At 46.2% G+C, this 27,331-nt stretch overlaps 1 protein-coding gene across 1 annotated transcript in view; it reads left to right on the forward strand.

Annotated features, from left to right (window-relative positions):
* Positions 1-298: 298 nt before the first annotated feature.
* The window catches only part of IL16 (interleukin 16), a 69,653-nt gene continuing 42,620 nt past the window's right edge, over positions 299-27,331 (forward strand). The window contains exon 1 of the mRNA XM_080809277.1: positions 299-625. Coding sequence (XP_080665403.1) covers positions 314-625 — 312 coding nt within the window. The 5' untranslated portion in view covers positions 299-313. The remainder of the gene's footprint in view (positions 626-27,331) is intronic.

Below are 27,331 nucleotides of genomic sequence, written 5' to 3' on the forward strand. Positions count from 1 at the left end.
CTCTGGCTTCGGGGAGTGAAGGGGGTGCTGAACACTTGGGCCCCCGGCCCCACGAGGCGGGCCACGTGCGCGGGCCTGTGCCACCGAAGTTCGCTCTCCCCTGTGCCCTGCCACACGGGCACCGGCTCCCGTGGCTCTGCTCCGGGCCTCTGTCCCGCTCCACTTGTCAGTTGCGAGTCCCACTGCTTCTTTCTGCTTCCTCTTTCCTCCAGGGACCCACGACGTGGCAGCTAAGCCCAGTCCGGTCACCACCCGCCACCCAAGGGCCGCAGACCAGGAGAAGAAGAAGGGCAGCCTCACCTCCTCCCTGAGGATGGACCCGCACAGCCGTTCTGGAAGGAGCAGGAAATCCACAAAACTGCGGTCCATCTCCCGGTCCCTGATGCTCTGTAACGCTAAGACCAGTGACGACGGCTCAAGCCCCGATGAGAGATACCCGGATCCCTTTGAGATCTCCCTGGGCCAGGGCAAGGAGGGGATTTTCCACTCGTCGGTGCAGCTGGCAGACACATCGGAGGCTGGGCCCAGCAGCGTTCCTGATCTAGCGCTGGCCTCCGAGGCGGTTCAAGTCCAAGCAGCTGGGAGTGACCGAGGCAAGAGCTGCCGGAGGCTACTCTTCATGAAGGTATGCCCAGGGCTGGCACGGTTGGGAGAGTCTGTGGTTGGTTTGGGGGCTCCGAATGAAGGTCTTTGAACCCCTTTACTCGGAGGTCAGGAAGGCACGGGGTTCTAATTCTGAACAAAAGCAAGGGAGCAGCGGAGGCAGGGCTCACCGGAATGGTAATAAGGAGCCTGGTAGTGAAGCCGGCTCAGTTAACCTTCTCACTTGAGAGGTTCAATGAGATGCTGTGTCAGTGGGAGGGAAACTGAGCCTGAGTCCCTGCTGGAAAATGCTGGGCAGTGGTCAGAACACTGGAATGTCCTCCTCTCAGGCAGAGGCTCTCTGGCATACGCTCGCATCTCAGGTCACGGACTTACGGGGCCCCGGGCGAGGAGCAGACCTCACGTCCCTCAGGGCAAGGACCAGAGGATCAGTGCGTTTGCTCCCCGAGTGCCGATCCTGAGCATTTGCCAGGTGCCCCTGCCGGTTCCCACACGGGTGTGTGTGCTGGAGCGAACAGGAGGCGAGGGGTCAAGGAAAGCTGAAAATTCGGCCGAAATTCAGAATGACTTCTCTTCCATTAGGACATATCTCAAGTTGCGTTATCGCAAGATGGAAATTGCAAGGCACCAGGGGATAGAGGCTGATGCTCTGTCCAATACTGTGCCTTCAGCCTTCCAACCAAGGTGGGGCTTCTCAAGGGTCCAAGCAGCCCAGAACCTTGGAGCTCATGCGGCTTACCAGGCGACGGGCCAGCCGGGAAGGGTCTGTCCCACCCCTTACTGGCACAGACACACGATTGTCAACAGAACGTAGGGAAGGCATTCCAGTCCCCGTGGACGGGATCCAGGACCTTTGCACAGCTTGCTTCCTTGAGGAGGAAAACCGTTGCTTAGCATGTGTATGATAAACACTATCACGGACCATTCCCCCCAGGTTGGGCTGTGGGGCTCCAGAGACGGGACAGTCCTGGAGGTCTCCAGACTCTAGCAGCTTCCCCAAGGACCTCACTCAGCCCGGGCTGCTCTGTCACCCACGACGTGACTTCTGCTGGTATGGCCTGAGCCCTCCCAATAAGACAGGAGGGATGAACACCCCAGTGGGCTTGGGGGAGCGTGGCCAGGCTCCCGGTTTGCCGTGAATGATAAGTATATGATCCACCAGCTGGGAGTGAAACGTGCTGATGAGATCATGTGGTTCAGGCTGGCGCTCAGACGGATGAAACTCGAAAATCACCGGGAGCTCCGCAGAGAGAATGAATTATTCACTTGCTTCTATTCGATTGCACAAGGGTTTCCTGAGCACCAGGCCCTGTGCCAGGCCCTGTGGGGATCCAGTCCCTGCCCTCAAGGATCCTGTTTCGAGTGGAGTCGAGAGTACCGTCCAAAGGGCTGTCGGGGGCTCACAGAGAGGGAGCGGGTCTCTGGCGCCGGAAATCCATACATCCAGTGAGCGTTTGCCGAGCAGCGAGCTGTGGGCCACGCAGACCCAGTCCCTGTCCTCACACAACTCTTATTCTGGTGGGGGGACAGCTGAGAATACCTCATACGGGATATGACAGTAAACGGTGAAGGGCTCTGGAAAGAGAATAGAGAGTGATGAGGGGAGAGCTCCGTATCCTCTGGGGGACGGTGATCGCGAAGGCTTCTCTGAAGAAGGGACATTTGAGCAGCGACCTGGTGGGCGAGTGAGTCCTCTGAACATTTCAGATGGAGAGAAGCGTTCCACAGGGCGGGAACAGCGTGTGCAAAGTCATGAAGAGTTGAGGGATCTGCAGGAGCAGGGACGAGAGCGTGCTTGGGCCACTGCGCACAGGAGACGGTGAGGGAAGGTGAAGCCCAGTGCTGGCCCAGACAAGCTTGGGACTTTGTTCTAAGAGGGACGGAAGACTGAGTGAGGAGGGGGGGAGCCGCCCAGCCCAGCAGGGGAGCGCTCTGGCTGCAAAGGGGAACGGGGAGCATGCGGGAGCCGCCGGGGCTTCTGCAGGTGTCCCGGCAGGAGGAGATGTGGCTCCCACTAGGACGGTGGTAGTCGCACTGAGAATGGTCAGAGCACAGATTTATTTTCAAGGCAAACCCAGGGCATTTGCTGATCGGATTTGTCTTAGGAGAAGATGGGAGGCAGCAAGCTTCTGGGCAGGTTTTGACCTGAGCAACCCCAGGAAAGCAGATGCTGTGTGCTGAGATGGGAGCCACTCTGGCCTGGACACACTGTGGGGAGCCGGGAGCTGTTCCCTGAAGGGGCTGGGTTTCGGCTCAGCAGGGGTGGGTGATGGGGAATCCCATGTGGAAGGAGCCGCATATGCAAAGACACAGAGGTGAGAGGCACCGAGGGCTTCTGGGTGGGCCTCCGTGCACACGAGTGTGTGTCTGGGCCTCCGTGCACGGGAGTACTGTTTAGCTCCTACGGGCTTTTTTTTTTTTTTTTTTTTTTTAAATCTAGAGCAAGTCATAAGTATTTACGTAACAAAATCGACCTGAACCAGTGGAGTGCACATAGTAATTGCTTAATTAGCCTTCTTGTGACTATTTCTGGGTCAGGAGGGGGACACTGACTGTCACGGGGTGATTAAAACATTAAGGAGTCTAGTAGCATTTCCCAGGCCCCTCCGATGTGCCAGGAGCGCGTCAGACTTGTAGCTTCCGGGATGCTCGTGGGACGGGGAGCGAGCACATCTCTCCTGTTTCAGAGCGTGGGTGCAGACACGTGAGGGCAGTCCCGGGAACCCTTGGGGCATACGCAGCTCTGTCTGCGGAAGGGCACCCTGGAGGGGGAGCCCGTTGACAGCAGGCTGTCCAGGTCAAGACGTCGGGATCACAGGGGGTGGTGTGAGTGGGCGGAGGGGCGTGGACCAAGGCTGGGAGGCGGGGAGCGGGTAATGTGCACAGCTGAGTCCCGCGGGGGCAAGGATGGCCCGGGAAGCCCGGGAGGGGTACTGGCCTGCTTGGAACCCAACCCGAGCCCTGTTTTTCCTTCTGAGGCGCACAGGTGATCCTGAGCCATCCAGGCTCGGGTTCTAAGCAACTGAGGGGTTCAGTGACTGGGCGGGTCTCCTATCAAGAGCGCCAGGACAGGACATAAGGGCAAAGGTGACAGCTGGTCCCAATGTCCTTCCTGGGGGTGCCTCAGTGTTGAATAACACCCCCCTCCTTCCCCCTTTTGGAGGGACACTCTAGTGCCTGCCCCAGTTCCTGCCCCGCCCTGTGCCCAGGCATGACTCAGTTGGCCCAGATGGACTCCTCGGTGTCCAGCAGCACCGTGGTTACACTGATTTCAAAACAGTATCTGGAAAGAGGCCCCGTGACATCAGTCTCTCCTCTAGAAATGCCTCATATGAAAATTAAAGAAGAGGAAGTTAGATGAACAGCCAAATGAAAAAAAATAGTAATAAAGCCTTTTTGGAGGCATTGTGCTTGGCACAACGAGGGCTGAGGAAATGAGTGCCCGGGGATGTGCCGGGGCCGGTCGGGAATGCGCAGAGTCCAGAGCGAGCATCCGAGCGCGCGTCGTGCGGGAAGGCGCTGGTGAGGCTCCCGCTTTAGGGGGAGCTTGCAGGCCCCGGGGGTGAATTCGAGTGGAAGAACGTTGAAAACTAGACTCTCTAACCCAAGAAACAAAAATACTCAGTTTATCAGGCCTAGACCTTGAAAAGGAAGAAATGCTCGGACCCTTTGGCTACTCCAGACCCACTTTTTTTCCGAATGGAAAGAGTGTTTCAAGATGCCCTTTGGGTAGGATGCCGGGCCAGAGGAAGGAAGCTCGCGGGTGGCCCTGAAGCCTCGCCCAGACTGTGCTCCCCACCCCGCCTGTCCTCCCTCCTCCTGTCTCCCTCCTCCCCTTTCCTTCCGTTTCCCCAAACGCTGGCTAAGCACCTGCTGCGTCTGGGCTAGAGCTGTCTATGCCCCGGGGATTAAGAAGCGTATTGGATACTGTTCCTTCCCTCAGGGAGCTCAGGCTCCGGAGAAGGGGACAGGTGTGAGCCCAATGGCTCCCGCCCCTTGTCCCCTCGTCCAAGCCATGGCGTTCCTTGTTCCGCTTTCTTAGGGGAGGGTCTCACGCAGAGGACGAGTAGCAGAACTATACCCTCGAAGGAGCCTTGTGCGCTGTCTTCCACGTCCCCAGAGCTCCGGGCGGTAACGGGGCTTGTGCTCCTCCGATGGCGCCTCCCTGGAGGGGAATGGGTCCGGCCAAGTGACTGTGAAATCTCCGTGATCCCGGAAGGCGAGGGTGAGCTCGGGTCCAGCAGGGCTCCCTCCTGCCCGCCCCTCCCCGAGGCTCGGCCCACGTGGAGAAAGGACGCAGGGAGCGCGAGGAGGGACCAGAGCGGCGGTGGGTGTGGAGGTCGCATGAGGGCGGGAAGACAGGGGAGATGGTGGAGGGACGGAGACGTGTCTGCGTGGCCAGCGGAAGCCTGGCTCCAGGTGCACGAAAGGGAACCTCTTTGTTTCAACTTTTGAAACACATTTTTAAAAAGATTTTATTTATTTGAAAGAGATTTTCTCAAAAGATTTTATTTATTTATTTGAGAGACAGAGAGTGTGTGAGAGAGAGATTGTGAGCAGGGGGTGGGGGAGAGGGAGAAGAAGACACCCCCCCACCCCGCCCCGCTAAGCAGGGGAGTCGGACAAGGGACCCCATCCCAGGACGCTGGGGTCATGACCTGAGTCAAAGGCATGACTGAGCCACCCAGGAGTCCAGTTTCATTTTTAAATTATTATTCTTTAATACTTTAATTCCAGTGTTGTTCACATACAGTATAATATTAGATTTAGGTGTACCATGTAGTGATTTACCACTCTCATACCTCACCCATGCTGATCACCACAGGTGTCCACCTCGGTCCCCATCACCTGTTTCTGCCCCCCCAACCCTCCTCCCCACTGGTGACCAGCAGTGTGTTCTCTACAGTTAAGAGTCTGTTTCTTGCCTTGTCTCTCTTTTTACCCTATGCTGCGTTTCTTGAATTCCATTTATAAGTGAAATCGTATGGTGTTTGTCTTTCTCTGAGTGACTTATTTCACTTTGCATAATACTCTCTAGCTCCAGCCCTGTTGGGGCAAGTGGCAAGACTCTATTCTTTTTCATGGCTGCATAATATTCCACCGTGTGTCTATACCGCATCTTCTTTATCCATTCCTCTATCGATGGTCCTGTGGGCTGATTCCATATCTTCGTTACTGTAAATAAAGCTGCTATACATATTGGGATACATGTATCCCTTTGAATCAGTATTGTTGTATTTTGGGGGCAAATACCCAGTAGTGTGATTGCTTGGCCGTAGGGTAGCTCTATTTTTAATTTTTCGAGGAGCCCCCATACTGTTTCCCACAGAGGCTGCCCCAGTGTGCACGCCCACCGGCAGTGCACGAGGGTCCCCTTGTCTCCGCGCTCTCGCCGACACTTGTTTCCCGTGTTGTTGATTTTGGCCCTTCCGACAGGTGTGAGCTGATGCCTCATTGTGCTGATTTGCATTTCACGATGGGATCTTTTTATTTTTATTTTTTTATTTTATAATTTTCAAAGTTGAATAATTTCTAAAGCAAGTCAAGTATTGCAAAACCAAACTGGACTGCTCCTGGCTGGTCCAGCTCTCCCCGGGGGGCAGGACGACAGGATCCTTTTAAAGAAATCATTGTCTGCTGCAAACTCATGAAGGCATTTCCCCACATTTCTCCTAGAATCTGTGCTGTTTTATCTTTTACATTTGAATCTTTAATTCATATGAAGTCGATTTTGTATACATTGTGAAATATATATTTAAACCCTTTTTCCCTGTATGGGTATCTGAGTGATCCTGCATGATTTTTTTTCCCCTAGCATGATTTTTTGATGAGCCTGCACAGGCTTCCCTGCAGAGCGGTATTATCATAAAAAAAGGTCAAGAACCGTATCTGTCATCTGTATACGCATGTATCTATCATTTGTCTGTGTCTTTCTGTCCTCTCATTACAATCCATTAGTCCTTTTTTTTCCTCCACACTAATATCACACAGTTTTAATTCTGATAGTTTTGTAATTTTTTTTTGCTATCTGGTAAGTCCTCCAGGTTTGTTCTTCAAACTAGACTTGGTTATGCTATTGGGATTTTTATGGGATTGCCTTGACCCTACAGGTTTATTTGAAGAGAACCGATACCTTCGCAGTACTGAATCCCACAGTCCGTCTGCCCGATAGAACTCTCCCAAGTCTGACTCTAGTGTTTACGTTTGTTTTTTTGCAAGAGACAATCATGTTTCCACTATGTTTGAATAATCAGAGCTCTGTCTCCTCCTTCCAATTTTTATACTTTTTCTTCCCTCTGTTTCACTGGCCAGTGCTGCCAGTAGCACCTTCTCTCCTTCTGATCTCAAGGGGAAAGTTTCATTATTTTGCAAATAAGTATGATGCTTGCCCTGGTTTTGTTGTAGAAATCCCTTATCGGGTTGAGGAAGTTTCTCAGTATTTGTTTTTACAGAAGAAGTCTTATTTTTCTCCACATCAGTTGTCCAGTTTTATCCAATGATTTTTTTCAGCTTTTATTGAGATAATCATATGGTGGGTTTTTTTTTTTTCCTGCTTTTTTCTTACGAATGTGGTAACTTGGACTGATGGACTTTTTAAAATCTTAAGACAACGTTACACTCCTGGCATCCCAGGACTCAACTTAGCTAAGATCTGTTATCCTTTTGGTGCAACTGTGGCTTTGATCTGATAATGTTTTGCTTGTGAGTCTTGTCATTTCTGTATGTGGGAAAGAGTGACCTCAAATTTGTTTCTCGTGATGCCCTTGTCTGGTTTTCACATCATGAGTGGGTATGCTGGCCGCATGAAATGAGTTAGGAAACATTTCCTCTTTTTCATCTTTTGGGATGGTTTGACTAATACAGGCGCTATACTTTTCTGAATGGTTGCGAAAATTCACCTGTGAACCCATCTGGGCCTGGAGATCTCTTTGTGGAAAGGTCTTAAATTTTCACCAAAGCTACTTAATAGCTACAAGAATATTCAGGTGTGTGTGTGTGTGTGTGTGTGTGTGTGTGTTTTAATTTCTTCCAGTATCAATTTTGGTAACATGCATTTTTGTTCCAGAAATTTTTTCAACCGAGTTTCAGAATTTATTAGCGTAAAGTCGTTTGTAAATCGAAGTACATTTTCACTGGCGTTTTTGTTGAGATAATGGTTAGATTTACATGATGTTGTAAAGAAGAGTTTGGAGAAAGATGCCTGGGTGGCTCAGTCAGTTAAGCATCTGCCTTCGGTTCAGGTCATAATCTTAGGATCCTGCAATCGAGTCCTGGATTGGGCTCCCTGCTCAGTGGGGAGTCTGCTTCTCCCTCTGCCTCTGTGATCTCTCTCTCTCTCTCTCTATCTCTCAGTCTCTCTATCTCTCAAATAAATAAATATTTTTTTTTTTTTAAAAAGGAGAATACAGGGAGATCCTGTGTACTCTCTCCCAGTTTCTCCCAAAGGTAACGTTTTGCAAAAGCGTAGTACAATGTCGCAACCAGCCCCGGGACATTGACACAGCCCATTCATCGGATTCCGGCGGCCCCAGTTTTCCCTGAACTCCTATGGGGGTGTGCGTGTTACCTTTCAGAGATCTGCAGGAGCTGGAGTGGCTGCCGTTGTTCTTCCCCCAAACTGGTACTTTGTCTCCTCTCTCTCTTTTCCCTTAACTGATCTGCCATTCCAGAGGGTGTCCATTCTCCAAGGATCAGTTTCTCATTTTGTTGGATTTCTCTGTCCATGGGTTCTGTCTAATTAACCCCCGCCCTTATCCTTATCATTTCCTTCCTCTCCATTCTTTACATCCAATGTTTTGTTCTTTTTTTCCCTAGATTTTTGAAATGGCAGCTTGGATAATTGATCTTCGGCATTTTAATTTTTTTTCTAATTTAAGGCTACGAATTTCCTTCTAAATTTAGTGGCTTCATCAATAAACTTTGATAGTCCACGTTTTCATTATTTTAGATAGTATACGTGTTCCCTTGTGATTTCTTGGGTGACCCGTGGTTTATTTAGAAATGGGTTGTTTAATGTGCAGGCAGCTGGGGAATTTCTAGTGTCTCTGTCTCTATACTCATTCCTAGACTGATTATTCTAGAGTCAGAGAAGAGAGCGTATTGTAAATAAGCTTAACCGGGGAAACTTCTTGAGACAGAGTATGCAGGTCGTTTTCGTGGCAGTGTTCCACGCATGTCTCTCAGATCAAGTTCAACAACCACATTTCCCAGATCCGCTTCCCTTTCCTGGTCCCGTTCTTCTGTTGGGAGCCGCGTGTCAGTCTCCAGCTATGACGGCGGACCTGTTTCTCCTTTCAGTTCCGTCAGTTTTTGCTTTATACATTTTGAAGGTATATTTTATGTGCATAGACACTTAGAATTAAAAAAATATTTTCCTGGGATACTTATCACTTTATAATCGACAAATCTCTAACTTTTGTCCAGTGGTGATTTTTGCTAAAAAAATTATTTGCTATTAGTAAAGCTTACCCTAATGTCTTTTGGTTATTTTCCCCTCTTTTTTTTAAATATTTTATTTATTTGACAGACAGAGGTCACAAGTAGGCAGAGAAGCAGGCAGAGAGGAGGGAGCAGGCTCCCTGCTAAGCAGAGAGCCTGATGCGGGGCTCGATCCCAGGACCCTGGGATCATGACATGAGCCGAAGGCAGAGGCTTTAACCCACTGAGCCCTCAGGCATCCCTCTTTTTTTTTTTAATCATCAACCTGTGTTTGTGTGTTTAAGGAGTATCTCATGTAAGCAGCATATAATCAGTTCACTTTCTTCCATCTTATAATCTTTATCTTATAACGAGTATTGATTTACACTTGGTTTTCTCTCTCCCTTTGCCCTCTTTTAGGTTAATATTTTTTTTTACTACTCCATTTCCCCTTCGACTGGCTTGTCTGTTATACATTTTTTCACTATTCTTTTAATCGTTAAAATATAAACATAATCGTGAATGTATTTGAGTCTCATATAAATTAGTACTTTCATTAGTTCTCAGACAATATTGAGGCCTTAGAACACAAACCACCATTTACTCCTGCCCACTTTTTTGACATTATTCTCATGCATTTTAATTCTCTGTATATGTGAATCCCAAGAACAGATCCTTTTATTGTTCTGTCCAGTCAGTATTCAGTTATGTCAATTCTCATGTTTACCTTTTCCATTAGTCTTTCCATTACTCATCATTCCTTCCCCCACTTCCGCGTCTCTCCCAGCACCTCTGTCCTTCTGCGGGAAGCGCACCTGCCTCTAACCCGGGCAGGACGGGGCCAGAGCCCAGATGGGGCCCGACATGCCAAACGTCTATGTATTTAAAAGGTATAGATCAAGGTCACACATGTCTAAAAATATATATTCTTCCCTCCTACCTGGACAAATATCCCTTCATAAGAACGCGGATAGTCAAGTTCAGAGGAGTGCTCAGGGTTCTGCACCAGAGTGAGGGGACACAGGGCAGAGCCGTCTTCTGGCTCTTGGCCGCTGGCCACAGTGCCCTCTGTCCTGCTGCCCCTGCAGCGCCCAGCGCCCTGTCCAGTGTGGACGCCTGCAGTTCTGTAATCGCTGCCCCCAGGAGGGGGCAGCCTAGGGGTGTGCGCACCAAGGGTGTGACTTGCCCTTGGCAGGACAGACGAAGGGGAGACCAGGAGGGGTTGGGGCCCAAGCTCCGCTGGGCGCAGTCTGACGCCTCCTACCTCACCGGTTTCTGACTTTCTCTCGGGCTGAGTATTACCGGACCGGCGCACCGGCCTCAGGCTCTGCATTTGCTCAGCTTGGGGCGGGCGGTCCTTCCGTGGAACTGGGTGGGAGTGGGAACCGGCACCTAGTCCAGCTCTAGAAGTACTTGTGGAAACGACGGTCGCATCAGTGGTACAGCTGAGGCAGAGTGTCCTGACGGAGCCCGAGTTTGCCTTGGCTTTCTGAGCCGCCGGGTGGGGGTCCGCTGCGCCCTGCTCCGGGCATCCCACCGGCTGGGGTCACCGGACGCCCCATCTGGGAGGGGGACTGTGGCAGGGCAGAGCAGACGTGTGGGAGGTCCTCCCTCGGGGCGGCCCTCCTAGAAGAATGCAAAATGCTTTGATCCACGTGGGAAAGGCCTCTGTAGTGGGGCCGTCCTGCTTTTCTTCACAAATTCAAAATATCGGTTAGGCCAAGTCAGCACTCCCGCTGTGTGACTCAGGCTGGGTGAGGTCAGAGCGAGCATCTGAGTCGGGGCTTGGGCCGGGGGCGGAGGGAGGGTGGTCGGGGCCTCCCTGAGCGGCCGAGTTCCTGCCGTTCGCCGCCTGGGAGCCGCTCAGCCTGTGGCTTGGAGGCCCAGGCTGCCTTGGCCGGGGGGAAACCCAATCCTTTGGCCGCTTGCCTCTTCCTGCCGCAGAAAAGCAGCTTGGAGAGGCTGAGAGCGGCCCCTGGGAGGGAAGCTCGGGGCTCCGGGACTCCCACGGAGCAGCAGCCGCACCCCCGTGTGCGGCGAGGAGGGTGGGAGGGAAGGGTGGTGCACGTGCCGGGCGTGGGAGCGGAGGCCCGCAGGTGTGACTCACAGGCACCTGCCGCCCGGCCCCGCCTCCAGGGCACTTCTCGTTCCCGTTTCCATTCTCAAAGGGCGTTTGGAACGCTTGGCCTGGAAGCCGGTCTTTTGAATCTCGTCGGTTCTCCTGGGACCCCTTTGGTCAGTGAGAAGGGGTTTGGGTGGAAAGAAGAGGACCACAGGGGAAATTGGAGGACGTAGTAAACCACCTGCGTTTTCGATTCTGCTTCCCGATATGGCCCTCCTTATGGACATTCCCGTCCACCAAGGGCTTTCCCTATTCCTTGCGTACGGCCGCTGGTTACGGTCTCAGCCTCTGCCCTTGCTGCCCTAGCGTCCTGACTTATTTCCATGAGCCCTAACCTTGGGCATCCTCTCTGCAGGGCTCAGCATCCGTGGACCATCTGCAGGAAGCGTTCTCTGACCCTCCCCTCCTCCTGCACCCCGAGCTCAGCCATCCCTACCGGAAACAACCTTCTCCCTCTGCATTTCAGGGGCGCGCCAGGCCTCCCGATCGCGCTACACCAATGTATCACACAATGTATCACAGAAACACACGTGTCAGTTCCCCCGAAAGAATGGTAGCACCGGATCCGGCAGGAAGACCTGACTGTGTCGGTTGGTGCTTCCGCCCAGCTTAGGACGAGTCTGGAAGAATGTTAAAGGCCGCGTGAGAATCCACCACATAAATGAATCGGAATTTATGACTTCAGGATCTTTAAAAAATATTTTAGGAAATGTCAAGACTATAAAAAGAAATTTATACAATGTACGTACACTCTAAAAAAAAAAAAAAACGAAGGTACCCTGGATACTTGCATTCCAATCCCCAAGTTTAAGAAACAAGTCTTGCCGTGAACTTGGAGGTCCCCTGAGGGCTTCCGTCTGGAGCCAACCTTTCTGCCTCTTCCCTCTACTTCCTCCTCCATTGTTTCTCTTCTCTCTCCGTCCCACGGACCCCTGGAACATGACTTGGAGCTCCGTCTCCGTTCACTTATGAGGTCTGATAGTTTTCAGTGCGGGGGGCTGGACGTACCCCCACGTTGAAGCTGGAGTTCTAGTACCGGGAGTGACTGTAGACAACGGACTCCCCGGAGGCCCCCTGGTGCCCCGCGCCTACACAGAACTCTCTCCAGGGTCCCCTCGGCAACCAGTGGGCCCCGCCGCAGGTAGGGTTATAACTTTTGCTCCAACCACGAAGCATAGTTAAAGAAACTCACGAAGGGAAAGCTGATCTAATAGCTTTAATTCTGTTTTTACCCATTCTGCCGTGTTTCTACCCTCTCTGAGCTTTCCAGCTGTTGTCCTTTTCTTTGTATTCGGAGAGCCTTCTCCAGCCATTCCGTGCGGGGGACATCTGCTAGCGGAGCCTCTGCCGGCTCTCCCCTCACCTGAGAACATCTTTATTTCCGCTTCTTCCCAGGGGGGTATTGTCAATGGATAGAAGTTATACAGTTGACATAAACTTTCCTACCCTTCTTCCTTCTGCCCCTCCCATTTTCGGATGTGAAATCCATCATTTGTGTTAGTGGGTTTTTGTCTGGTTTTGTTTTTATAGATGTGTCGTTTCTCTCTGGTTGTTCTTAAGGCTCTTTTTCTTTGTCTTTAGTTCTCAGGAATTTGATTGTGAGGCATCTTGGGGTTGATCTCTTTGGGTTTCTTATATTCAGTTCTTTAAATCTCCATGTGCTTCTTAAAAAAAAAAATAAAACCCTTCTATGTTTTTGTTGATATCTCCTCATTTTTCCTTTGTTTGAAGAGAATTGGTAAGTGACCGTTAAAGCATTTTTTAAAAAAGGATATTTATTTATGTATTTGACAGAGAGAGAGACAGCGAGAGAGGGAACACAAGCAGGGGAGTGAGAGAGGGAGAAGCAGGCTCCCCGCTGAGCAGAGAGCCCGATGTGGGGCTCGATCCCAGGACTCTGGGATCACGACCTGAGCCGAAAGCAGACACTTAACGACTGAACCACCCAGGCGCCGCCCCTGAAAGCATTGTTATGCAGGCTGCTTTATAATCCTCCCCAGAGGATTCCGACATCCGATTTGCCTCAGTGTTGGCATTAACCGTACATTTGCTGTCGTTCAAATTATGTGTTCCTGGTTCTAGATGCTAAACGTGACCATTAATTGTATCCTGGCTATTTCCATTAGTATATTCAGTCCCTTGATCTGATTTAACCTCGTGTTTCAGCAGGCGGTACCTACTTAAATTTAGCATGTGGTTCTGGACTATTTTTGTGGACTTCTGTTGTAACAACATTTCGGTGTTCAGAGTCCTTGCAGTGTTATTCTGGTCGGCTTTATTTTTCTGGAGCTACTGGACTTCTCACGTGCTCCCTGCCGTTCTGTCTGCTGCGGTGCACAGACCGCGCGGGCGGATGGACCTCCTGAGCTTGCGACCTCGCTCTGCGGTGGGGCCCAGGTCAGCCTGGGGCTCTGCTGCCACCGTTGCTGTACGGAGTTGGGGCCACAAGCTGGTGCCCTGGTTGTGGGGCGGGGGTGGGACTTCCTCTGGTCTTGTTGATCTCCCCCCTTTCCTGGCCTTTTGGGCAGGCAAGAGAGAACACTTTTGTTTGTTTGTCTCTTGTGTTTGTCTATCTGCCGTGCTAGTTTACGGGTCTCTCCAGCACCTAGTCGGGGTGTACGGTAGGTCAGCAGCGAGCCGGGGAAACTCCCCGTATTGTTTCAAGTCCTGAGTTCCCTCCCGGTTAGCTGTCTCCTTTCTGGCTTTCAGAATTCTTTTATTGCTATCTGTTGAATAACTTCCAGGGCATTGAGTTGTATTTAGCAGGGAGGAAGAGAGAGAGTGGACGCCACCTTGTCCTGGAACTTCGGGAGCGTCGGTCCTACTGACCTTGGACGAGAGCGTAGATGGAGCGGCTCAGTGACTGCTCCTTGCAGACTTGCTTCTGTTACTCAAATTATGTTCTAGAAGTTCACTCATTCCACTTTGTTTTGTAGTTTATTCATTTTTTTCCCACTGCTTTGTGGTATTCTATTGTGTGAACACACTCTTTATCCATTCTATTTTTTTAAATTAACATATAATGTATTATTTGCTTCAGGGGTACAGGTCTGTGAATCATCAGTCCCACACAGCTCACAACACTCACCACAGCACACACCCTCCCCGATGTCCGTCGCCCAGACACCCTATCCGACCCATCCCTCAACCCCTCCAGCAACACTCAGTTTGTTTCCTGAGATTAAGAGTCTTTTACGGTTTGTCTCCCTCCATGGTCCCATCTTGTATCATTTTTCCTTCCCTTCCCCCCAATGACTCCCCACCCTGCCTCTCAGATTCCTCATATCAGGGAAGTCATATGATAATTGTCTTTCTCTGATTGACTAATTTCACTTAGCGTAATGCCATCTAGTTCCAACGACATCGTGGCAAATGGCAAGATTTCATTTTTTTGGATGCCTGCATGGAATTCATATAGATAAATGAATATATATATACCATACCCTTTTAATGTACTTTTAATGTAATGTACTGTTGGGTCCTATTGGCTAGTATTTTGGTGAGAATTTTCGCATCCTCGTTCATCAAGGATATTGGTCTGTAATTCTCCTTTTTGATGGGGTCTTTGCCTGGTTTTGGGATCAAGGTGATGCTTCCTCATAAAATGAGTTTGGAAGTTTTCCTTCCATTTCTGTTTTCTGGAACAGTTTCAGGAGAATAGGTATTAATTCTTCATTAAATGTTTGGTAGAATTCCCGTGGGAAGCCATCTGACCCTGGGCTCTTGTTTGTTGGGAGATTTTTGACGACTGCTTCAGTCTCCTTACAGGTTATGGGTCTGTTCGGGTTTTCTATTTCTTCCTGGTCCAGTTTTGGTAGTTTATATGTCTCCGTCCTCTTTACCCAGATTGTCAAATTTGCTGGTGTAGAGTTGCTCACAATATGTTCTTAAAATTTTTTTGTATTTCTTTGGTGTTGGTTGTCATGTCTCCTCTTTCATTGATGATTTTATTAATTTGGGGTTGTAAGTCTGGCCAGGGGTTTATCAATCTTATTAATTCTTATTAACTAGGAGAACCAGCTCCTAGTTTCATTGATCTGTCCTACTGTTCTTTTGGTTTCTATTTCATTGATTTCAGCTCTGACCTTTAGTATTTCTCTTCTCCTGCTGGGTTTGGGTTTTCTTTGCTGTTCTTTCTCTACCTCTTTTCGGTGTCGGGTTAGATTGTGTACTTGAGACCTTTCTTGTTTCTTGAGAGAGGCTTGTGTTGCTATATACTTTCCTCTCAGGACCACCTTTGCTGTGTCCCAAAAGAATTTGAACAGTTGTGTTTCATTTTCATTTGTTTCCTTGAATATTTTAAGTTCTTTAATTTCCTGGTTGACCCATTCATTCTTCAGTAGGATGTTCTTTAGTCTTTATTGTACCCCATTTATAGCTTTTTAAAAATTTCAATTTGGTTAGATTTTAGTTCTTTTCTTTCTCTGGAAGGGGATTTTATTCTCCAGAAAGGGACTCTGTAGTATCTTCCATGCTTTTTTTGAGCCCAGCTAGCACCTTGATAATCGTCACTCTGAACTCTAGTTGTGACACCTCACTAATGACTATATCGATTAGGTCCCTAGCTGTTGGTACTGTCTCTTTTTCTTGTTTTTGAGGTGAGTTTTTCTGCCTTGTCATTTTACCTAGATAAGAACAGATGAATGAGAGAACAAAATACTGAAAGGGTAGCAACGACACCAGAGAAATATACACCGACCAAATTGGAAGAGATCTGAAACTGGCCGGGGGGGGGGGGGCGGGGGAGGAGAAAAAAAAAAAAAACCTGGTGAATAGAAGAGAGCCACACACTTGATTTTGGGTATATTTTGGCCTGTTAGAAGAAACTGCCTCCCAAAATTTTAAAGAAAGAAAAACATGTATATACAAAAATAAGGTTAAACACGATGAAAGGATGGAATATGACTGTAAAGATCAAAATTTAAAAAGATTCTAAAAAAGAAATTGATAAGATAAGAAGTTGTTTGATAAAAAGAAAAACAAAAGAGGAAAGAATATGATCAGGCTGGAGACTAGAACAAAGCCATGTGCTAGATTTAGTGTATATTTTGATCTGTTAGAAGAAAGTGTATCCCAAAATTTTAAAGAAAGAAAAACCTATCTGTATACAAAAAATAAGGTTAAATACGATGAAGGGATAAAATAGGACTATAACAATGAAAATTAAGAAAGATTTTTAAAAAAGGCATCGATAAGATAAAATAGTTTAAAAAAGTTAAAATAGGAAGGGAAAAATTTTTAAAATAGAATAAGAAAAAAATAAAATTAAAAAAATCTAACTTTGAAAGACTAAAGAATCATGGGGAGAAAGCCCTGAATTCTGTGTGTTGCATTCCCCTAGCTCTGGAGTTCTGCAGTTCTCATTGATCATGAACTTGGTCTGGCTGGATGTTCTCGCTGATCTTCTGGGGGAGGGGCCTGTTGCTGTGATTCTCAAGTGTCTTTGCCTGAGGTGGAATGCATCTCCCTTGCCAGGGGCCGGGCTAAGTAATCTGCTCGAGTTTGCTCTTGGAGATTTTGCTCCCTGAACACTTTCTGTACTGCTTTGGAGGACTGGAATGAAAATGGCAGCCTCCCAATCTCCAGCCCAGAGGATGCGAGAGCTCGGGGCCCCACTCCTCAGTGTGCCCTCAGATAAAAGCAGTCAATCCCTCCTTTCTCCCTGGTCTCTGGCTGCACTCCGATCTCACCTGGCCTGTGACTGAACTTTTCTACCTTTGATGCACAGCCCTGTTTGGAGTCTCCAAACCTGGCACCCAGCAGATTCCTGCAGCCCTGCCCCTCCCAGAGGAAGGTGAATCTCCCCAGATCTGCCACTTGTGGGGTCCCTGCTCAAAAAGTAGTGGCCCCAATGAATACTATTACGCTGAAAATAAATAAAAAATTTTAAAAAAAAAAGTAGTGGCCCGACTGTGCCCTGGATCACAGTTTAAGGTAACCCCAAGCTGAGCGTCTACTCCCTCCCTGTGACAGATAGGATGGACAGAGGGAGACGGGGAGAGAGAGAATCTCAAGCAGACTCACAGAGCTCGATGCAGGGCTTGATACCATGACCCTGAGATCATGACATGAACCAAAATCAAGAGTCAGACACCTAACCAACTGAGCACCCAGGTGCCCCATGAAGTTCTTCATTTTAGTGGGAAATTTACTACTCATGTGTCTATAGTTTGTGCTGTTTTGCATTTTGCTTCAAATTTTTATCCTTTCCTAAAGTAAACACGTTTTATTATAATGTCAATCTCTTCTATTGTCCTCTGAACATCTTATGGTTTTGCCTTTTATATTTATGTGTTTAATCCACCTGGAACTGATGTTTGCGAATGTGGGGGTACGTTACATTGGTTCCACATGGTTGACCAGTTGTCCCAGCACCCTTTGTTGGAGTGTTCATCTTTCCCCTCAAAAGTATAGTGTTAATTCTCTTACAAATCAGATTTCCTCCCATGAGCATGCAGCTGTTCAAGGTTCCCTATTCTGCTCTGTTGGTCATTTTATTATCCTAATGTCAAAACTCTGCTATCTTAATCACTACACTTAAAAATAAGCATGTTCTCTCATATGGAAGTTTCTCTGTCTTTGCTTACTTAAATATGTGTCTATTTGATGCCCTTTGATTCTTGATTAAAATTTAAGGATCTGTTTTTAATGTTCTAAAAAACACTTGTAATTTTGATTCATACTATGTTAAAATTATAAATGACTCTACAATATTAAGTCTCCCATTTTTGTAAATATAACTTATCTCTCCATTATTTAGGACTTATTTTATGCCCTTCAGTAAGTTTTATAATTTTCTTCAGAAGGATCTTTTGTATCTTTCCTTAGATTAGTTCCTAGACATTCTTTATTTTCTGATACAATTGTAAATGTTACCTCTTTTTTTTTTAAGATTTTATTTTATTTTTTTGACAGACAGAGATCACAAGTAGGCAGAGGCAGACAGAGAGAGAGAGAGGGGGAAGCAGGCTCCCCACAGAGCAGGAAGCCTGATGCAGGGCTTGATCCCAGGACCGTGGGATCATGATCTTGAGCTGAAGGCAGAGGCTGTAACCCACTGAGCCACCCAGGTGCCCCTAAATGTTACATTTTAAAAAATTCTATTTTCTAACTATTATCTGGCATTGTTAATGTAATTTTAAGACAGTTTTTAAAATTAAATTGTTTATTTCAAGATTATTGTAGATTCACCTAAAGTTGAAGAAAATAACATGGAGAGATCCATATATCTTAGCTACTCCCAAGGGTAACATGTTGGATAATGATAGTATAGTATCACAATTGGATTATCGGTATCGATGCAGTCAATGTATGGAATATCTCCATTCCTTCAAGTATTCTTCATGTTGCCCCTTTATAGCCACCCCCTTTCCACCTTCACCCATGGCAACTATATCTACGCTTTCATCATTTCAAGATCACCATACAAATATTATCAGATGGTGTGTAATCTTTGGGGACAAGAGTGGTACAAATAGTTACACGTTTTATTTTAAAAGAAAGTGCCCAACAGTTTTCCAGAGTGACCATCCCATTTCACATACACATAAACAGAGTATGAGTGATCCAGTATCTCTGCATTCTTGACAGTATTAGATGCCACTATTTTTTATTTTAGCCATTTGGTAGGTTTGTAGTGATATCTCACTGTGGTTTTAATCTGCATTTCATCATGGCTGATGGCACTGAACATCTTTTCAGGTGCTTATTTGCCTCTTCAGTGAAAAGACTGTTCATGTGTTTTGACCATTTTTGAGTTAGATTGTTATTTTTCTTGTGAAATTTTAAGAATTCTTTATAAATTCCAAGTACTCATCTTTTATTGTACATGTGGCTTGCAAATATTTTCTCCAGAACTGTAGCTTATCTTTACATCCTCTTAATGTGATCTTTCATAGAGCAAAAGTTTTTAATTTGGATGAAGTCCAGTTTATCAATTTTTCCTTTTATGAATTATGTTTTTGGCATCCAGTTTAAGAACTCTTTCCCTGGCTCTAGATCCTGAAAATTTTCTTCTATTTTTTCTAAAAGTATGCATCAAATAGACACATACTTAAGTAAGCAAAGACAGAGAAACTTCCCTACAAGAGAACATGCTTATTTTTAAATGTAGTGATTAAGATAGTAGAGTTTTGACATTTTCTAAAATTTCTATAGTTTACACATAGTTCCATTTTGAGTTAATTTTTGTATGAGATGAGAGATGTGGACCAAGCTTCCTCTTTCTCCACCTGCCTCTCCACCCGCATCAACATTCACTTGGTACTGCATTGTTTGTTAAAGTTGTGTATGCTCCTTTGTTATAAATCAGGTGGCTACATTGGTGTACATCTATTTCTGGGTTCTCTTTTCTATACGTATGTCCCTCTTCCAGTACCACACATTTTTGGTTACTGTAGCTACAAAATACATCTTGAAATCAGGTAGATGCATTTCTCCTATTTTATTGTTCTTTTTTCAAAGTTGTTTTCAACTATTCTAGTCTCTTGGCATTTCCATATAAATTTTAGAGTAATTTTGTCTATGTCTATAAAAAAATCTTGCTGGGATTTTAGCAGGAATCACATGAACTTTATACGTGAATTTGGGGAGAATTAATCTTTGCTGAGTTTTCCAATCTATGAATATGATTATGTCTCTCTACCTACTGAGATCTTTGATTTATTAGTGTTTTTTTGGTTTGCAGCATAGAAGTCCTGTATATGTTTCTTTATACTTATGCCTAACTATGTTTTTGAGTGATTGTAAATGGTATGCATTTAAATTTTAGTGTCCCTGTGTTCATTGCTCATAGAAAGAAGTAGAATTGATTTTTGTTATGTCTAGTTTGTACCCTGCAAATTGTTGATCTCACTTATTTGTTTTATGAATTATTTTCATAGATGCCTTGGGATGTTCTGTGTAGACAATCATGTAATCTACAAATAAGGGCAAATTGGTTTCTTCCTTTCTGATGCCTTTTATTTTTGTTGTTGTTGCCTTATTGCAGTGGCTAGAACCTTCAGTACCAAGTTGAATGAGGGTTGAGATTAGGTATTCTTGCCTTGTGCCCAATCTCAGAGGCAAAGCATTCAGTTTTCCTCATGAAGACTGTGGTTAGCTATGGGTTTTGTGTTCTCCTTTAGCCCTGGTGTTCTGAGAGTGTATGTTATGAATAGGTGCTTAATTTCATCAGATGCTTATCTGCATTGATGGATACGATCATCTGATATTTCTTTGTTAGCCTGTTAATACAGTAGATTACCTTAACTGATTTTTGAATGAACTATCCCTGCATCCTTGGAATAACCCCACATGGTTATCAGGCATAGTTGTCTTTATCCACTGGTGAATTTTATTTGGTAGTATTTTGTTAAGGATTTCTACCTCTGCAATTATAATAATATTGATCTGTAATTTTCTTTCCTTTTTGTTTTACTGCCTTTTTCTGGCTTTGGTACTAAAGAAATACTAATATCAGAAAATTAATTGGGAACTATTCTTTCCTATTTTCTGGAGAAGTCTGTATGTAATTGATGTTAATTCTTTAAACTTTTGGTAGAATTCTTCAGTAAAACCATCTGGCCCTAGAATTCTCTTGCTTGGGTGTTTCTTAATTTTTACAGACTTCTAAAGATTTCCTAACTTTTTCTTGAGTTGATTTTGATGAAGTTTTTTTTCTCATATTTTTTCATTTTACCTAATTGTTCAAATTTATTCCATAAAGTTGTTTATAATATTCTCTTATCTTTTTAATCTGTATTACATGTGTAATCATGTCCCCTCCTAAACCCTCATGTTACTTGTTTTCTCTCTTTTTCTTTCTTGATTAATTGTACTGGAATTTCACCAATATTTTAAAATATTTTCCCAGAACCAACTTTTAATTTTGTCCATCCACCTCTTGCATGTCTCATAAATCTCGTTCTTATCTCTAGTATTGTTTCTTCCCTGCTTCCTTTGAAGATTAGTTCATTAATTATTTTCAGCCTTATCTCTCTTAAAATAAGCATTTAAGATGGTAGCTTCTTCTATGAGTGTAGCTTTATCTTCAGCTGCATTTCACAAGATTTGATATCTAAATTTCCATGATCATTCAGTTCCAAATGCTTTAACATTACCAACATAATTTCTTCTTTGACCAATGAGTTATTTAAAAGGTGTGATTCCTAATTTTCAGATGTGTGAGTATTTTCCAGTTAATCTTCTGCAAAGTTTTTTTGAATTACTTTGATGTAATTGTAGATTCCCATACAGTGGCAAAGTACAGGTAGTACACCTTCACCCAGTTTTCCCCAATGGTGGCATCTTCTACGATAACTATGTAGGACATTCAAACCAGAAATCTAACACTCTTGTGACGTATGTGTAGTTCTGTGCTGTTACCCCACATGTACATCTGTGTAACCACCACCCCAGTCAAGATACAGAGCAGCTCCATCACCCTCCCCAAACCCCTTGTCACTGCCCCTTTATGGTCACACCCAGCCTCTGACCACCCCTAACCTCTGGCATCACAAATCTGTCTTTTCATCATGCTTTATGGCTGATGGTGTTGTTGTCAGAAAGCATGGTACTCTGCCAGGCCGTTGTAGTTATTGACAATTGTTTGACGACCCTATGCATGATTATTTTTTACAAATATTTTATGTATGTTTGAGGAGAAATTGTAATCTGCTCTGGTTAATTGAATTGTTTAAATAGTCTATGCACTTTCTGATGTGTATCTGCTTGATCTAGGAGTATCTAGGGAGCAGGTTAAAAATCTACGCTTTCTAACAAAATCTTGTTATATCCACATGGGGGGGCTATAGAAGATGCAAACAAGCTTAGAATTGTATCTTCATGATCTAAAGCAGGTATTACATGGTGACTTTTCCTGTATTAATTAATTTTTTTGTTTAAATCTCCTTTTTCTATAAAATGATACCAGAATTATTTTGATCAGCATTTGTCTGATTTAGCTATAAAAGAAATAATTGACTAGCTTGGACTTCATTAAAATTAAAAAGATTGCTGGGGCACCTGGTTGACTTGGTTGGTTAAGTATCTGACTCTTGATTTCAGCTCAGGTCATGATGTCAGTGTCCTGAGATCTAGTTTCACATCAGGATCTATGCTCAGCATGGAGCCCGCTTGTCCTTCTCCCTTTGCTCCTCTCCTGGCTCTCTCTCTCTCAAATATGTAAGTAAAATCTTTAAAATTTTTTTAAAAAGACTGCTCTGTGAAAGACAGTCATCAAGGGAATTAGAAGACAAGCCACAGAGTAGGATAAAATCATTGCCCAAAACACAACTGTTATCCAAAATATACAACATACATATTGTTGTATACACACACACACACACACACACACACACACACATCTATGAAGCATTATTATCCAAAATTTACCAACAACCTAATTAAAAAATGGGCCAAAGTGTAAATACCCCACCAGAGAAGATCTACAGATGGCAAGTAAGCACCTGGAAGGATGCCCCACATCAGAGGGCATCAAGAAATGCGGAAGAAAACAACAATGAGCCACTACTGCATACACAGTAGACTGGCGGCAATAGGGAGCATTGAGGACACCTGCTGGTGAGGATGTGGAGCAACAGAAACTCTCACTATCCCCGGGCGGGAGGGCAATATGGCACAACCACTTGGAAAGACAGTTTGCCGGTTTCTTAAAAAACTAAGCAGAGTCTTGCCATATGACCCAACACTTGGGCTCCTTGGCATTTAGGCAAAGGAGCTGAAAACTTGTGTCCACACAAAATCCTGCACGTGGGTGTGTACAGCACCTTTGTTCATAATTGCCCAAATCTGGAAGACACCAAGCCGGCCCCCAACAGGGGAATGCGTTCATACACTGCGATGCAGCCCCATGATGGAATACTATTCAGCTCTGAAAACAAGTGAGCTACCAGGCCCTGAACGGACATGCGGGAACTTTGCACGCGTATTCCTAAGAGAAAGAAGCCAATCTGAAAAGCCTACACACTGTGGGAGTCCATCTACATGGCATTCTGGAAAAGGCAAATCAATGGGGAGAATTAGAAGATCGGTGGTTGCCCAGGGTGCACTGGTGGAGAGGTAAATAGGCAGATCACAGAGGCAGTGAGGTCTATACTTGGTATGAGATTACAGGGATGGGTACCTGCCGTTACACATTCGTCTAGACCCACAGGCTGCACACAACGGGGAGGGGACCTCAGGCAAGCTGTGGACTCTGCCGGATGATGATGTGTCCCTGTAGGTTCATCCTTGGTAAGGAATGTGCCCTATGTGGGGGCAGAAGGTGTGTGGGAAATTTCTGAGGCTCCCTCTCAATTTTGTTTAAGCCTGAAACTGCTGTTAAAAATTAAGTTTTTCTTTAAAAGTCAAGTGACGTGTCTAAAAAAATATTTTTAGGTAAATTTATCCTGACAGTCCTTGTCTTTAAGCTGGTTCATAGAGTCTCTTAAATTATGCACACCCACTTGCGTGTAAAATTATTTCATTTTAAATATTTTTTCTACTTTTCTTTTCTTTTCTCTGCTTTTTTATTGTCTTTTTGATGGTTATATTTTTTCATTCTTTTTCTCCTTTATTGGTTCTGTTTATAACTCTGTGTCTGTAATTTTATGATTACCCCGAAAATCTGGCATGCCTATCTAGGTTTTCAGTGTTAGACTTATCAATTTTTACTTGTACCGTCTTTCTGAATGGTACAAAAACCACTGAATATTTTCATTAAGGTAGTGTTCTTGGCTTCTTATATCCTATTACTTTCAGGTAATTTAGCTCTATCTTTACACATATATATATATATCTCCTCTTCCTCCCTTCCCCCTCCTCCTTCCTTCTATGGGAGTCCCTCCTCCTCCCTCTTCTTTGCAGTGTCCTCGGGGAGAGTATAATGGTGGCGAACGCTCTCAGGTTTTCCATCTGAAAGGCCTTCATTCCACTCATTCTTAGGCCTCCAAGTTTACATTGATGGTTGCTCTCTCTTGCCACAATGGATTAATTATTCACGATTGCCGCTGAGACAGTAGCTTTGGGTTAAATCCTTGCTCACTAAAAGACGGTCTATCTTCTCTCTGGCTGCTTTACAGATCTTCTACATGTTTTGATGTTCCCTAGTTCAACCAGGAGCTAAGTATGCTGTTCTTTTTATTCACCTTATTTGGGATTTGTTGGGTTTCATGACGCTGGGGATGGATGATTTCATCAGGATCGGAAGAACCGTATTCACACGCATGTGCAGTGAGTCTCTTTCTGGAAGGCTGGTTAGGTCTAGGCATTCCTGCTCCAGCTTAATGCTCTGAACCCTCCTTAACCCTCTCCACCCCCTTTCCTTGCCACTGGGTGTCTTTTTCAGATCAGTCCTCGTGTCCCCTCCCCAGTGCTCCCTCACCCACTGTTCAACCCACGTATTTCCTTTGAGATATAAATAATTTTATGATGTTTAAAATGTCTTGGTACTTTCCCCAAGTCTGCTCAGAAACTTTCATGGTTCCTCTCTCCTCAGTCATCTCTTCTCGTTCTTGAGAAATTTAAATATATTTATTTTGCTCTCTGTGTCTGTTTTCCCAGCACGCGAAATCTTCGTAGGCCTGACTTTGGTGCGTATCGCTCCTTCAGGTTCTCTCTCACGGTGCCTTGTTCCAATATGCATTTTGTTCTTTCGTATTATTGTTATTTAACTTGTTTTCTCTGGAAACTTGTAAGTCTTGTTAGTTTCTCGGCGGGGTCTTTGTGGCCCGAGTTAAAGCTTGTTCCTCCAGAGAAGTCTCGAGGCGGTTTCTGCCAGGTGGCTGGGGCACCATCGGCCTAGGAGGATTTTGAACTGAATTCTCGTCTGGAGGTTTTTCAAGACATGCATGTGGTATGAATTAGGGTTGCCAAGTCCTGTGAGGGCCATCTGGTTACTGTTAATCACCAGCAAATCAGGAAGGCTTTCCCTCCTTCCATTAGGGCCATTTCCAGACTCATGATTTTCAGGCAGGTCCTGCGGGTGGGAGGGATTCATTTCCAGTGTACGTTTCAAATGAGGATGTAGTTATTAGGGGCCCCCTCTGTGCAAGAGGAGTGTCCTCCTGAACCCTGCATCTTGGGAAGAAACCGGGACTCTCCGTCTGCTCCCAACATCCCAGAAAGCTTTAGAAGGTGAGGTTCACGTCCAGCCGGTTCCTAAAATGATCTCGGGGCATCAGCCAGGCTCTGAGCTGCTCACCTGTCAGGAATATGGTGGTGCAGCTTTTACTTACTTCGTGGCCTCTGAGAATCCCTTACTCCTTTGCTATTTCATTGTCCCGCGCCATCCCACGCTTTCACTTGGTTTTAGCAGAAGGATCAAAGTAACCAGTTCCTGTCTTAACGTCCTCAATACTGCCTTGTCGTGTGTTTTCTTTTAGGGACAACGGGATGAACATATTTCTATACATGTCCTTGTGCATTTTGTCCAATTATTTCCTGTAAGCAGTTTCTAGAGTATGAAAACAATGTGACAGAATTGGGACATCTCCGGGAACTGGACTGGTGCTACTCAGTGACCGGTGGGATTACCGGGGTTCTCGCTGGCTGTCAGTCCAGATGCTCTGCCCGGAGGATTCCGTGTAAATCTTCGGAAAATCCCGCTGGACCTACTATAAAAACTGGACGGAGGGTCATTTCTTTTTTTTTTTTTTAAAGATTTTATTTATTTATTTGACAGACAGAGATCACAAGTAGGCAGAGAGGCAGGCAGAAAGAGGAGGAAGCAGGCTCCCTCGTGAGCAGAGAGCCCAATGTGGGGCTCGATCCCAGGACCCTGAGATCATGACCTGAGCCGAAGGCAGAGGCTCTAACCCACTAAGCCACCCAGGCGCCCTATGATCCATTTTGAGTTAAGTTTTGTGTCTGTTGTGGAAAAGTGGTCCAGTTCATTCTTTGACGTGTAGATGTCTAGTTGTCCCAGAACCATTTGTTCAAAACAATCTTTAAGGGGTGCCTGGGTGGCTCCGTTGGTGAAGCGTCCGCCTTTGGCTCAGGTCATGATCCCAGGGTCCTGGGGTCGAGTCCCGTGTTGGGCCTCCCTGCTCAGCAGGGAGTCTGCTTCTCCCTCTGCCCCTCTCTCCCCCTTGTGCTCACTCCCTCAAATAAATAAATAAAATCTTTTTAAAAAAGTCTTTTAAAAGACCCTTCCTAGACCTCCAGCCATGGGAATATTCCGGTATCAGAGGAGTCCTCTCAACAGAGGCAGAGCCAGCACGAATGGACGTGTTGAGGCATCTGGAAAGGTCGAAATCCAAGGTGACGGGGGTCATGCAGGGAGCACAGTGGAAGGGAGGCTTGAGAAGGATTCCTAGTTTCCGTTTCCTCCCTCCCTCTCCGCTTCAGGAGCGTGTGGCCTTGGCTTCCCGCGTGACCGTCTGCGGGCCGATCTGCCGGGCCCCGTTGTTCACCCTCGTGACCTACAGATCAAAGCCTGCTGCTCCATCATCCCATCTCCCATGGTAAGGAGGGGAGATGTGTCCGGAGACGTGTCCATTAGCCCCTGACCTCAGTGACACATCCCCCCCTTCCAGGGCTACCCCACCTTGGGAGCAGTGACAGAAGAGCTGTGTTCTGAGTGCCGCCAAGGACGCAGCACTGTGCAGACACAGATCCCACAGAGACCCCTTTGAGGAGAAACCACTCCACCCAGCATGTCTTGCCCGAGAGTGGCCAGGCGCCCCGGCAGCCAAGGAAAGCTGTTTCAGTCTCCAGAACCATCTTCCGCCGTGTGATCCTCTCCGAGGGGACAGTAGCCACTTAGATCTTTAAACATAACCATCCATTGCATTCAGAAGTGTGCAGCAGAAAGCTCTTATCGGGATTGTCAAGTCGACCCCCTTGGCTCAAAAAGGGGGAAACTGAGTCCAAACAATTAGGTGACAAGCCCAGGGTAATGCGCGATTTATTGCTGCCGGTCTCATACCCTCTACCCACTCCGTCCCACGGTGCATTTCGGCTGAAGAAATTGTTATGCTCAGAGCTGTACGGCTTGCAGAGAATGAACTACACCTTGAGATAATCCCAGAGTGTGGATGAGGGCTGGATCCTCGTGGGCCTCCCGAAGTCGAAGGCCCACAAAACTTGTGCGCTGCCTCTATTTTGGGGACTTTTCAGGGTCATGTAGTTGGGCTTCTTTTTTTTTTCACATGCCCGATAGAAAACCGCCTCTTGGATCCCGCCTTCGGTGGGGCGTAGTACACTTCC

This window comes from Martes martes, assembly GCF_963455335.1.
Source record: "Martes martes genome assembly, chromosome: 7".
Taxonomy (NCBI): domain Eukaryota; kingdom Metazoa; phylum Chordata; class Mammalia; order Carnivora; family Mustelidae; genus Martes; species Martes martes.